This window comes from Musa acuminata, chromosome BXJ1-5 (genome assembly GCF_036884655.1).
Source record: "Musa acuminata AAA Group cultivar baxijiao chromosome BXJ1-5, Cavendish_Baxijiao_AAA, whole genome shotgun sequence".
Taxonomy (NCBI): Eukaryota; Viridiplantae; Streptophyta; class Magnoliopsida; order Zingiberales; family Musaceae; genus Musa; species Musa acuminata.
The window spans coordinates 41,867,608-41,880,501 of NC_088331.1; the positions used below are offsets into that span (position 1 = coordinate 41,867,608).

The 12,894-nt window shown below is 38.6% G+C and overlaps 1 protein-coding gene across 1 annotated transcript; it reads right to left on the minus strand.

The window, feature by feature from the left end:
* Positions 1–3,303: 3,303 nt before the first annotated feature.
* LOC103985648 (pentatricopeptide repeat-containing protein At2g20710, mitochondrial) lies at positions 3,304–9,860 on the minus strand. The gene is made up of 2 exons (XM_009403407.3): positions 9,479–9,860; positions 3,304–4,892 (listed from the first exon to the last, which is right to left on the minus strand). The coding sequence occupies exons 1-2, from the start codon at positions 9,779–9,781 to the stop codon at positions 3,567–3,569; spliced, it is 1,629 nt and encodes a 542-aa protein (XP_009401682.2). The 5' UTR covers positions 9,782–9,860; the 3' UTR covers positions 3,304–3,566.
* Between the last annotated feature and the right edge of the window lie 3,034 nt (positions 9,861–12,894).

Below are 12,894 nucleotides of genomic sequence, written 5' to 3' on the forward strand. Positions count from 1 at the left end.
AGATACTCTACAGATGAGTATGTGATGCTTACTGATGCAGGTGAACCAGAGAATTACTATGAAGTAGTTGAAAGTGAGCAGAAAGAGAAGTGGTTAGTTGCTATGCAGGAAGAGATGGATGCTCTTCAAGAACCACACTTATGATTTGGTGCTGCTACCAAATGGAATGAAGGCCTTGAAGAACAAGTGGGTTTTTAGGTTGAAGACTCAAGAATATTGTTCTCAACCAAAGTACAAAGCTAGATTGGTTGTGAAAGGCTTTGGTCAAAAGAAAGATATTGACTTTGAAGAGATTTTCTCTCCTGTTGTTAAAATGTCTTCTATTCGTGTTGCTCTTGGTATTGTTGCTAGCTAGGACTTGGAGGTTGAGCAGTTAGATGTGAAGACAGCTTTTCTTCATGGTGATTTGGAGGAGGAAATTTATATGGAGCAACCAGAAGGCTTCAAAGTCAAAGGTAAAGATAATTTTGTCTGCAAGTTGAAGAAGAGCTTGTATGGGCTAAAGCAAGCTCCAAGACAGTGGTACAGAAAGTTTGATTCATTTATGACAGAAAATGGATACAAAAGAACGGCTTCAGATCATTGTGTTTACATCAAATGGTTTGGTGAGGATTTTATTATTCTCTTACTTTATGTTGATGACATGCTTATTCTTGGGAAAGATGTCTAAAATTGACAGGTTAAAGAAGGAACTGAGTGAGTCTTTTGCAATGAAGGACATGGGGCCAGCAAAGCAAATACTAGGTATGCAGATTTCTCGTGACAGGAAAAACAAGAAGATTTGGTTGTCACAGAAGAAATACATCGAGAAGGTATTAGAAAGATTCAGTATGAGCAATGTAAAACCAGTTGGTTCTCCTCTTGCAGGTCACTTCAAGTTGTGCTCAGAACAGAGTCCGTCAAGTGATAAGGAGAAGGAGAAAATGCAAAAAGTTCCTTATGCTTCAGCAGTTGGAAGTTTAATGTATATAATGGTATGTACGAGGTCGAACATCGCATATGCAGTGGGTGTTACTAGCAGATTTCTTGCAAATCCAGGCAAAGAGCACTGGGCAGCAGTGAAGTGGATTTTTAGATATCTCAGAGGGAGCTCTAAGGTTTGTTTAAGCTTTGGAGGTGGATCACCTGTGTTGACAGGTTACACAGATACAGATATGGCAAGAGATATAGATACGAGAAAGTCTACTTCAGGTTATGTACTTACTTTTGCAGGGGGAGCTGTGTCATGGCAATCTAGGTTACAAAGGTATATTGCTTTCTCCACCACAGAAGCAGAATATATTGCTGCTACAGAGGTATGCAAAGAAATGTTATGGATGAAAGAATTCTTACAAGAATTGGGGCTGAAACAGGAAAATTATGTGGTGCATTGTGACAGCCAGAGTGCCATCCATTTGTGTAAGAACCCAATGTTTCATTCCAAATCAAAGCATATAGATGTCAGATACCACTAGATTCGAAATGTATTTGAAGAGAAGCAGTTGCAGCTTCAGAAAATTCATACAGATGACAACGGAGCAGACATGTTGACGAAGACCTTACCAAAAGAAAGACAGAAGATATACCAACAGCTGGTCGGCATGGCTTCACATTGAGGAGTCATGGAACAGCCTCCCTTATGGGCTGAAGGGGGAGGTTGTTAGGCTGATAGCCCAAATTCAGCCCATGTGGGCTAGGGCAGCCCATAGCCCACACCCCCTCTTAACCTAACCCTAATTAAGATTAGGAGGGTGTGGTGGCTACGTTTTAGAAGCAAAAAAATGCTATAAAAAGGCAGCAACGAGGCAGATCTTGAGAGCCATGAGATTCCAAAGAGAAGAAGGAGAACAAGGCAGAAAAGGAAGAGAAAGAAAGGGAAGAAGACAAGGACAACGCACATCTAGCAGTGTTCTCATCTCAAGTTAGATCAAATCTACAGTAGACTCTTGCTGTGATTACTTGGGGAGGTTTTAGATATTGTAGGCAGTGACGTGATCCTTGTATCCCAGTTATTCTCTTGTGGTTGTTGCTAGGGTTTTGGGCAAGAGATTGAGATTTGTATATTCATTATTCTGATAGTGGATTATCTCTAGTTTGCCCCGTGGTTTTTACCCTTTACATTGAAGAGGTTTTCCACGTATATCTTAGTATTCTGTTTGATTATGTTTCCATTTTATTCCGCTGCGTATTATGGTCTTCTAGCATTTGTTCATATACAAATGTTATTCCTCCTTATATCCCAACGAGACTCGATGCCTATTAGAATATTTGATAATAATCAGTAGACAAATAGAGCTTTCCAATGAAATATGGCACGCCTTTAAACTCCTTGTCAATAAGAACAATTTAATCCGTAAAGCTAGCGAAGGACTCACTTCAAAACAACAAAAGGTAATATAGCTTTGTTACCAAATTGATGTCGACTAGCGCATGCCATTTAGGCTTGAATCCAAAGAAAGATTTTTATTAAGAAGGATATGTCCTAAGATGTTGCTCAATGGGGGGGGGGGGGGGGGCAATGGTTGCCGCTCAATGTAATAACTTTGAGAATGATCTATATTTTTTCTAGAGAAGAAAAAAAATACTAACTTTCCTTTTATTTGATAGGAAGTATACTTCTGAAAGGAGACCATTGAGCTTCTACAATAATAACAAACAACATATTTAACCAAAATACATGTTCACAAGTAGTCAACACACTACTCACTAAAAGACTTTTAATGAAAGGAATAAAAATGACTATAGAAATTAGAAAAAACGGGTAACAATAAGGACTCTAAAATATGATTAATTAGCAGTAATGTAAAATTAGATTTTTCATTAGAAGTAATATAAAATTATATTAAGCCATCTTATATGTTTTTTCTTTTGTTACATTAAGACTGACTACATATGAGATATTCTACACGAACTCGTGATTGAGATCTATCAATTGTGTATTGCGTTCATCATCCAAATATCTCAGTGGAAGTGTTAATTCATCAACCAACCTTAGGGCAGTTGGTTTTGTCCCTCATCTTGCATGTTTTCTTTTCCCCCCCATAATGTGCATGCTCGCTCTGCTTTGTGGAGCTTCGGCTGCCCTGTAAAGAATTCATGAGTAAACAAATTTTAAATGGACAATATATCGGACATTGATCTGGGATAACCTTCTACTATCTCAGTTCTTCAATAGGTTTTGAGTGGATCTTTGTACCTATGGGACCTTGTGTCTATAACTTGGGACTTGTATGCTCATCATAGAAAAAAGATGGGAAAGAAAGATCTATTCTTGATGGATATGCATGATACATTGCATGCTTACACAATTCAAATCCACACAGATAGCTAAACTAGTCTAGGATTAAGAATCAGGATGAACTGATGACACACTAGCTGGTACAGTAACATGAAAGAAACATATCAGAAGACACATGTCCACATAGAGGATGTAAATAATAGCTGGTAAAGAAATATGGCATGTCCGCATATGCTCAGGCACATGCTTAAGGCTCCTGTCTGGATATTGTTGAAAGTATACAGATATCTGTCTCTATCAAGATCATGTTGACACCAACAAGCTACAAATGCTGGCTTCAACATGAAAATTAAGCTGCTAACTTTGCAGACTTGCAATCTGTTTCCGTACCTTTGATAGCTTTCTGCTCGACATTTTTCTTCTTTTTCCTTGTTCTTTGAGGTATGATTTTTTCACTTTTCTCTTCTAGTATTTTAAATGTGTCTTCATCCGCACGAAATCCATCTTCTGCCATTTGCTCAAGCAGGTCAGTAGTTGATTTCCCTGCCCACATATAAATAGTGAGCAAGCAATTATAGATTTCTTGTGCCAGGGGACCATGACGTTTCAACAACTTCACAATCCCTTCTGCTTCTTCCACACCCTTTTGTTCTTTCATGTACTCTAAGGTTCTCATGACACTAGCAGGATTTGGCTTCCATGGCGCTTGCCCTTCTGCCAGTGCCTTCTTCATCGCCTCCACTGCTTTCAAATTCTGCCCACAATCAAAATATAAACTAGCTAACCTATCCCACGCATTAGCATAAGGGGCCAGGCCACTTTCAATGGCTTTGTTTACTAATAGTTCCGCCTTCTCCAGAAGACCTCTTGTACAATACGCTCCAAGTAGAAGATTTGGCAATCTAAAATCATGAAAAGAAGTCACAGATTCCCACTCCTTCAAGATGGCTTCTGCGCCCTCTACATCATCCAGCTTTAGAAGTGCACCCATCATGCACATATACATTGAGGTAGCTACCTTATCCGATGACTTGTACATATTCCACACTCGGTACATCTCAGATTTATCTCCGATGTCAGAATAAATCAAGATCAAAAACCCATAAGCATCATTGCCCTTTCTCCGAGGCATCAGTTTCTTTGATTCCTCGAGAAGAACTAGAGCCTCGTCAATCAACCCAGATTTCACATAACCTTTAGCTGCAATTGCGTATGTGTAACAACTGGCTGCAATTTCTGAATGCTTCATACTTCCAAGAACCTTTTTTACCCCTTCCACATTGGCACCCGTGGCATATGCTTCTATCAGAATGTTGTAGGTGAAAATGTCAGGAGCAAACCCCTTGTTTTTCATTTTTTGAAAGATCTTATCCACTAATGCAAGCTGTCCAATGTCATTGTACATTTTCATCAACATATTGAAAGCAAAACTATCAAGCATGTTTGCCTCCTCCATTCGATGGAAGAAAGCCTCTGCCTTCTCCACACATTTGTCTTGTACATAGCAAGACAGAAGAGCACCATGAACTTGATAAACTTTTAATTGTTTTGGTAAGTTACCAAAGAAACTTTCTGCCTGCTCAAGGCCATGAACTTTTTTAATCAAGTCCAACCGATCTGCAACATCACCAGGTGACAAGCAGAAGTACCTCCTATCGCTCATCCATGTAGATATCTGTACTAAGCATAGAGAGACATTATTAAAAGGAAAGTTTTCAGAGGCTTCAATAGTGCTGTTTCATGTGTGAATGCAGAACAATATTGGAGTCACTGACAAAAGAGTAAAACAAAAAAAGAACCAAGTCATCTACAGAGGATAAAAGAGATTAACCTTACTATTTTAAGCCCAAAGAAATTCACTCCATAACTAAGGAAGGCTTTTGCTTTACCACAGCAAAAGAGTCACCAAATATCAAAATAAAAGTATAAGCAAAATAGCTTAGACAGAACATCTTTGTAAGACAGTATTTCCTTACATACATTACATATAATCTCAAGGTCAAATAATCATCTTCGATAATTAAATGAGGTCCACCCATATTCTTGATATAGCTCTGTTAAGTTCCACTTTTTTATACTGTGTGTGAGAGTTCAAACCAATTAGATCAGGTTCCACCTACTTCTACTAATAATTCAGGACTCTCCAGTTATGTCCAAACAGGTAAGGTGATATGCCCTTATGAGTGATCTTGATAAGGTCCATCTACATCCAGCCTGTCTACTATCAAAAGCCAGCAGGGGCAAAGAAGGAGAAAGGAGAAGAGGAAGCAAGAGAAATATAGGATTATGTTGGCAATTTAGGCCATGTCGGCCGGTGAATATCTGTGACCACCTTTGATATGAATGAAGAACCACTATAGAGGAGACTAGGACCGCCAAAGAAGAGATCTCAGGCAATTTCAGGATACGTTAGCCTTGAGTGTTCACAAAGCTGCCACAGAATGGGAACAGCAGGAGCACAGCTTCCGAAAGCTCGACGTTGCTTCTTCCTTTGGTTTTCTGGTAAGCACAAAAGTTGGGTGATGCTACAATGATCAGAATAGAAAGACTTGCTGATTTTTGTTACTTGTAGCAAGAAATGAAGAGTAAATGGCCACTGAAATGTACTGGCAAATAGAGGAACGAACAAAGAGCAGATAGAGAGACAAAGATAAAGAAGAAGAGACAAGGTATCAGAGGAAGAAAGAAATGGAAGAAGAGAGGAAACAAGAAATGGGTGGCCAGCAGCTAAGAAAAGCCATGTAACTATTAAATACACAGTACACGGTTTTAAAGCAATTAATGCTCCGTCTACTTCAACACAGCTGATCATGTCAACGACTAAGATTAGGACTCTAATAAAACTATTAAGGAAACAAATAAATGCTTACTATGACCAAGCAATCAACCATGAAGAAATCAAACTTGTAAGGAACAGGAACTCTAATAACAAAGCAAATAGCTATGTAGTTCATAATATTAAGGGTTGTAATTTCGATTCGTACTTGTGTACCGAGCCCTGGTCAATACGGTACGTACCGAGGCATACCGATAATACGTTGGGATGTACCGACAATATGCTCAAAATCATCAAAAAAATCTTCAAAAATGCCTGAAAATAGAAAGAAAATTATATTATGATTTTTAAGTTAAAAAATATATATAATTTTAGTATAATTTTAGCAAAAATAATATATATTAACCCAATATCGATCAAATTTTGATTAAATCATCATTAAAACCACTAATAACAGTATTAAAAAAACTTAATTAAAACCTAATTAAATCTATTATACCATCATAATCATATGGTCCAATCCTTAATATGCATGAAATATAAAGATTTGACCTATTAAGTATCTAATTTGAAAAAATCAATAGTAAACACACTAATCATAACAGTAAAGACCTTAATTACTCCCTAATTAATACTACTCTACCATCAAAAACATATCAAACAATATATTAGACATTAAGTTATACACCACATAGAATATGCTTAATCATCTCATAAATCAATAAAAATCTAAAAAGAAAATACATCTATTGATTAGAGTGTTCTTCTTAATCCTCCCAAATTATAGCCTCCTAAATTTGATCCAATCCAAAAATCGTAGGTTTGTAAAGTTTAGGAGAGTGAAAAATGTAAGAATAAGAGAGAGGTGTGAGTGAAAAAGAGTTTAAGAGAGTGAAATGAGTTGAAAGAGGAGCGAGGAAAGGGTTTAAAAACCCTTTTCTACGTCTCAAACGATCAAATTGACCGTTTGAAATAAGGCAATCTCAGCTCTTGATCAGTAACAATCGAAATCCGACCATTACCGATTGGTACAGATCGATAATGGTCGGATTTTGATCATTACCGCTCGATAAAAACCCCGTACCACCCAATACAAGGTCAAGTGACCGATATCGTCTGGTAAAGGGCGATCCGCGTACCGGTATCCTATCGAAGCAGTACATACCTCCCATATCGAGCGGTATGCATCGATACAGCAAACCATGCATAATATATAAGACTCCAACCTTGACTCAAATACATCCAAAATATACTATAATTAAAAATTAAGTCTTAGACCATAAAATAACTATTATAACATGATTCTAGGACTCAAAATAAATTTATAACAGATCCAACTTGCACCAACCTTTTAGTCACCTTTGCAAGCAGAAGAGGTCATAGTAATGTGAAGTGTCAGTCATTACTTTTTAATTTCCTTACACAAAGCTTCTTGTAACACCACAAGTTATATAAGAAACAAATAATTCAACTCTAGATTATGCAATGCCATGCATAAGACGATGCTAATTTTATAAACACAAGGCATTGATAAAAATTGCTCTTTTGCACTTTAGCACAACAATCAAAGTTTCTCTAATTCCAATCCCAAAATATCCGTGCAAACTTGAAAGTTTCCAATTTCGTGTTTGTTCTTCTCTTACATGTCGAATTGTTGCATATAACTAATTGTGTTTTAGTTTTGTGACGGAATATGGTAGCACCATTGCTAACTAACAGCACCATTTTCTAAAGGATCTCAAAAATTGTATGCAATAGTTACTATAAACTTCATACATAAGTATAATAAATTTCTTCAAATAGCTTTGATTCTACATTATTTCTATACATTCACATATTTGTATACCTTTGTTATTCCTACCTTAATTTTGCATATATTTTTGTCTCTCTACCTTAAACCATAGTTTAACTTTCCATCTTCTGCAAACAATATTACCGTAGGATGCAAATCACTACTAAAAGGTTTGAATTTGTTTGCATCATAGCAACCCTTGACTTGTTGGAGTCATACACCAATTGGCAAGAACAACTTAATTGATTAAAATAAGAATAACTGATTTAGGGATATTTTGCATATGTAATAAATTGTCACAGGACAACATCTACTCAATGAGGAGAAGAAGAAAGAAAATACAGAAAAAATAAAAAATCAGATTCGTTCTTGATTGAAGATTACATATATTGACTAAATCTTGGATCTACCAAAGTCAATATTGGATCTATTAACTCTCCTTGATTGTTGCTCATTCTACATTAGAGCTTTTAGTTTAGGCAAAATATTTTATCATCCGAATTAATCCATGCTTCAATTACATGAACTCGGGGTGAGTTCTTACGTAGTGAAAGCAGGTGATGCAAGAGCAATTTAGTTAGTGTATTAATAAAATAAATTTGATGAGTTTTAGGGTATTTTACATAGGTAATAAGTTGTTACATGACAATATCTTCTTAACAAGAAGAAAAAGGAAGAAAATATAGAAAATTGAAAAAAATCAGATTTGTTCTTGATTGGACTACAAATCTTGATTAAAGATTTATCTAAAAGTTTGACAATCAAGAATATCATCAAGAGATGAAGATTATTTATTAAATTATTAGAAATATTACCTTCTTCAAAGGAAGAAGGTATCATATATTTGATTTGATGTGATTGTAATATATATATATATATATATATATATATATATATATATATATATATATATATATATATATATATATATATATATATATAATTTTTATACTTAAACCTGTGAAAAAGGCTAGGACATTATAATGGAGATGATCAGAAAATGAATCAATGTAATGAAGATAATCAACAGATTTAGTTCTTCCCACCTTGTGTGTGAGTGATGTGAGGTAAGATTATTATTATTTTTCAATTATTTATTTTTTCAATTATAAAATCTTTCAATTATTATTTTTTTTCTCTTTCTATCTGGTATGTAAAAGATCTCATTGCTACCCGTCCTACATCACCAACTAACTCCATAGCAAGAAGAGGTAAGATTACGATGGGATTATGTACATGCAGATAATTACATAGATTAATACACAAAACATGGAGGAAGCAAATGGTGAGAAAATCTTAATCTTGATCACTGTCCGGTACATAAGATTCTCAATGCATATGACGATATGATCCTGAACATGTGTATTATCTACGATATTTCAGAACACAAAAGGGGGCTTCTGTTCATTGCATCAACAAAAGAAGTTGAATTGAAGAACTTCTCCAGAATCATCTTGATCTGCTAAAATCTGTGGTTCTACATATTCCAAAAGGAAATCAGCTAGATGAATACACAGTTGTATCAAATAACTGAAGAAAAAATAAATCTCTCATCATCAAATCAGAAACTTTCTGCATAAATGTCTAATTTTGGAAACATAACTTACAGGTTGAGCGAAGAAGATTCGATTTTGGGTCATGATTGAGGTTTGAAATGAGAAGGAAGATGACAGAGGAGTAAGAGGAAGCGAACCTCGAGGGCGTGAAAGTTTCTACGAAAGGAGCGCATCTTCTTCACCATCTCCCGAAGGTCACTCTGGTCGACCGGCCTGCCTTCCTGGACCCAGCGCTCGAGCAGGGGGACGATGGAGCGCCTGGGGTCCCCGCTGGCGGCGACCCGATTGTAGAGGCAGTCGTGCCAACCCTTGGGCAGCGGCGGCAACTCCTCCGTGGACTTGAGTACACCCGCCGGCGCCACAAGCTGGGAGCCGAACCACCGCTGGCGCAAGAGCATGGGAGCTCCGCTGTTGCAGACCCTGCAGACGAGCTTCATCATTGGCGGCTTCCTTCGACGGGGTCTCTCACGGCTAGAGGTGGCTTAAACCCTCCCCAATACGGCTATTGTCATATGTACTTACCCTAGTAGCATTACGATATTTACTTCAAAAATTTATATAAATTTAGAGATAAAATAAATAATCTTACGAAGATGAAGGCTCCCGTGAAGAGAGGGAGAGGCTTGATTGTCCAGCCATCTGGTTTGCTTGGCTTTTAGCGTAGTGAGAGCGATCAACGTTGAGATACTTATGTCATTGTATAGTGAGAACGATCACCGTTGTGTCACGGACTTAGCTGATTTTGCCTACGTCGTGTGGCATTCTTGCATGTCCGTCCGCAAAGGTCAACCTCCTATGGTCCCTTAGGATCTACAAAAGAGAAAACGGATTAGAGAAAGCGCCTCACTCGGGATCCACAAGCAAACATTCCAGGAAACACTTTATAGACAATGCAAATTACAAACTGACTTCACAAGCTCTGAAGAGTTGCACAACAAAGGGTCAAAATGGTCCACTAAACTCTCACTGGTGTCCACATGACACAACATTTATTTACAAGCTTAAAAAGGCCACGAAACTCAACTAAATGTGGCTGTTAAGCCTTCAACTGTTCCTCTACATATTGTACAAAGCATAAACAAACAGAAAGACACGAACATACACAAGTACTATATCCAACATCATATTTAGAACTTTATCCATGACATTCTCTCCCGCTTATTCCTTCGACGTCCTCGTCGAAGCCTTTGTCGACATTACAACTCCACGTCTTTGTCGAATCTTCAATCTTCTGCTCTAGCTACAATGTGCCTCTTGGCTCCCAACTGCTCTCCACTGTTGTTTTTGAGTAGTCGAACCTTTGATCCGTCATACTGCTTCAACTCGCCAATGACTCTGACTCTAGTGTGGGGTTGGCTGAGTTGTGTTGATCTCTGTTGGTTCCTACGGATCCTCCATATGAAGGAAAAGATCATCCTTACTATGCGTCAGTCTCTCAAATGTCTCATGTTGCTTGAACTGGATGGATGCTTGTTGGAGCTTTAACGAGCATCGCCTCACAAACTTCTGAAGTTTTGGGTCATTCCTCCACAAAATTTGCTCATCGACTCTTCTTTCACTTAGTTGTCACTTCCAAGTAGATTCGCATCACTTCCGCTTTCGATTGGTATTATGTTGGGAAATGAAGCGGATAATATACTCTCAATAGCACTAATCACCATTGGTGAGGATTTGACAACTATTATCTTCTAATATCTTCGAAGAGTCTTTGAACCTATGCAGCCCTCTATTGGATAGATAAGAGAATTGGAGTACTCGATTTCACCCATTCTCTTAAGAATTGAAAAGGTAATGGATATTTGACTTCACTCACCTCCTCAAGGGTTGTACTCCATGCATCGAGCTGGTTGCTGACCTTTGCCTGCTCTTTGCTCACACTTCTAAAGCACCCGAAGTGTTTGCACTCCTTACATTGAGTTAGCTACTGTGATTCACCTTCTCAATGTCATCAAACTTCTGGAATATAGGAAGTTTTCACTCCAACTTAGAGTAATTCTCTAATAGATTTAGTCGCCTTTGGGATTGTACCGTCTTCTCCATCAACCCTGCCGCCTACTCCACTGAGTAACAAAGGTATAGCACAACGTAGTGCCTACTTCGTTCCTTGGTTGTGCACTCTGCATGACCCAAAGTCCTTCGCTTTCGGTTATCTTGATGAAAAGCTTGTTGACACCGGTCTTACGAAGTTCCTCGGCCTCTGCCCTTCAGCTTTATCTCGGTACTTGGAGTTTGACTCTGCATGCTCCACCTCCTTGGTCCTTTTTACGACCAATCGCTCTCCCTCCATTAGAGCAAGGGATCAATGAATTTCACGGAAGTCCCGCCTTTACGGTACCATGGCGCTATCATGCCCATGGCCCTACTATCTATTGTCTCGCATCTACATCCATTTTTTTCATGATCAGTAGATATGTCTCTATGGCGCTCCTCCGAGTCCACCTCCATTCTAACTAATGTTTGATTTTAGGTAGCTAAGTCCCTCTGGACTCGTCGTCGCTTCCTCGCTCCTTTCGATCCTCTGCTTCAACATTTCTGTGTTCTCCAAGCAGCTTCCTTTGGTCGATGGAAAGACAAAATGTAGCTCCCATGCATGGCCTCTACCATACGTTGTAGGGTTTGCACCGATTCTATTCTCCTTAGCTTCCTTGGTAGGAATGTTCGCTTACTCGACCTTATCCTCTAACTTACCGGTTTCCCTTAAGAGAATATGGGCTCTGGAGCAGTCTAACTCTCCAGCTGCTTCGATCATACCTCTGCATGATCAAGTCCTTCCCTTGGGACTCAATGATACTTGTATTCGAACTTTTCCCTTGGTAAGACACAACCTCATATGCTAATGCCCAAGGCTTTCATCTGATGCAAAATTTGATGCATGCACGGAAGACTCACCTCTGTGGTACCATGACCTTCACTCCTTGAATCCATAGCCCTTCTTGTCATCGTGTTGTTCACCGAAGTGGAGCTTCCAGTAACTCTCGATCATATCTCCGTATGATCTAGTCCCTCACGGGACTATGTCGTGTGTATCGCATTGCCATGAATTGTTCCACCACGATCTACTGCACCATGTCGCCTCTTGGTGATATCTCTAGTACATTCTAATCCTTATGGGATGAACTCGAATGGTGATCCCTCCATGTGTGACCTTTGTCAATACATCATAGGGTCTCTTCCATCTTCGATTTTGTTCGCTCCTTTGGCAATCGACCTTCATCCATCCACTCTTGGCTCACACCTAGATGAAGCATTGCTCTAGGATAGTCCGTCGCCTAGTAGCTTCCGAAGTCCACTGACTTCGTTGTAATTAGTGCACCATTGTCTGGATCCGGGGCCTCTGCCCCTACTAGTACAATCTCCGCTATGCACCGCTTCTTTCATGGTAACTTGAATGACAACACTATGGCATATTCTTCAAGAGTACCTGCCTCCGCGTCCTCTTGCCCCATGCTATGGCCTTCTGAACCCAACTTCGCCTCCACAAGTTGAGTTGCCTTACTTCTCTATCAAATGCTTCTCCGAAATAAAGTGCATATGCCCAGAAGCTTTCTTCTCT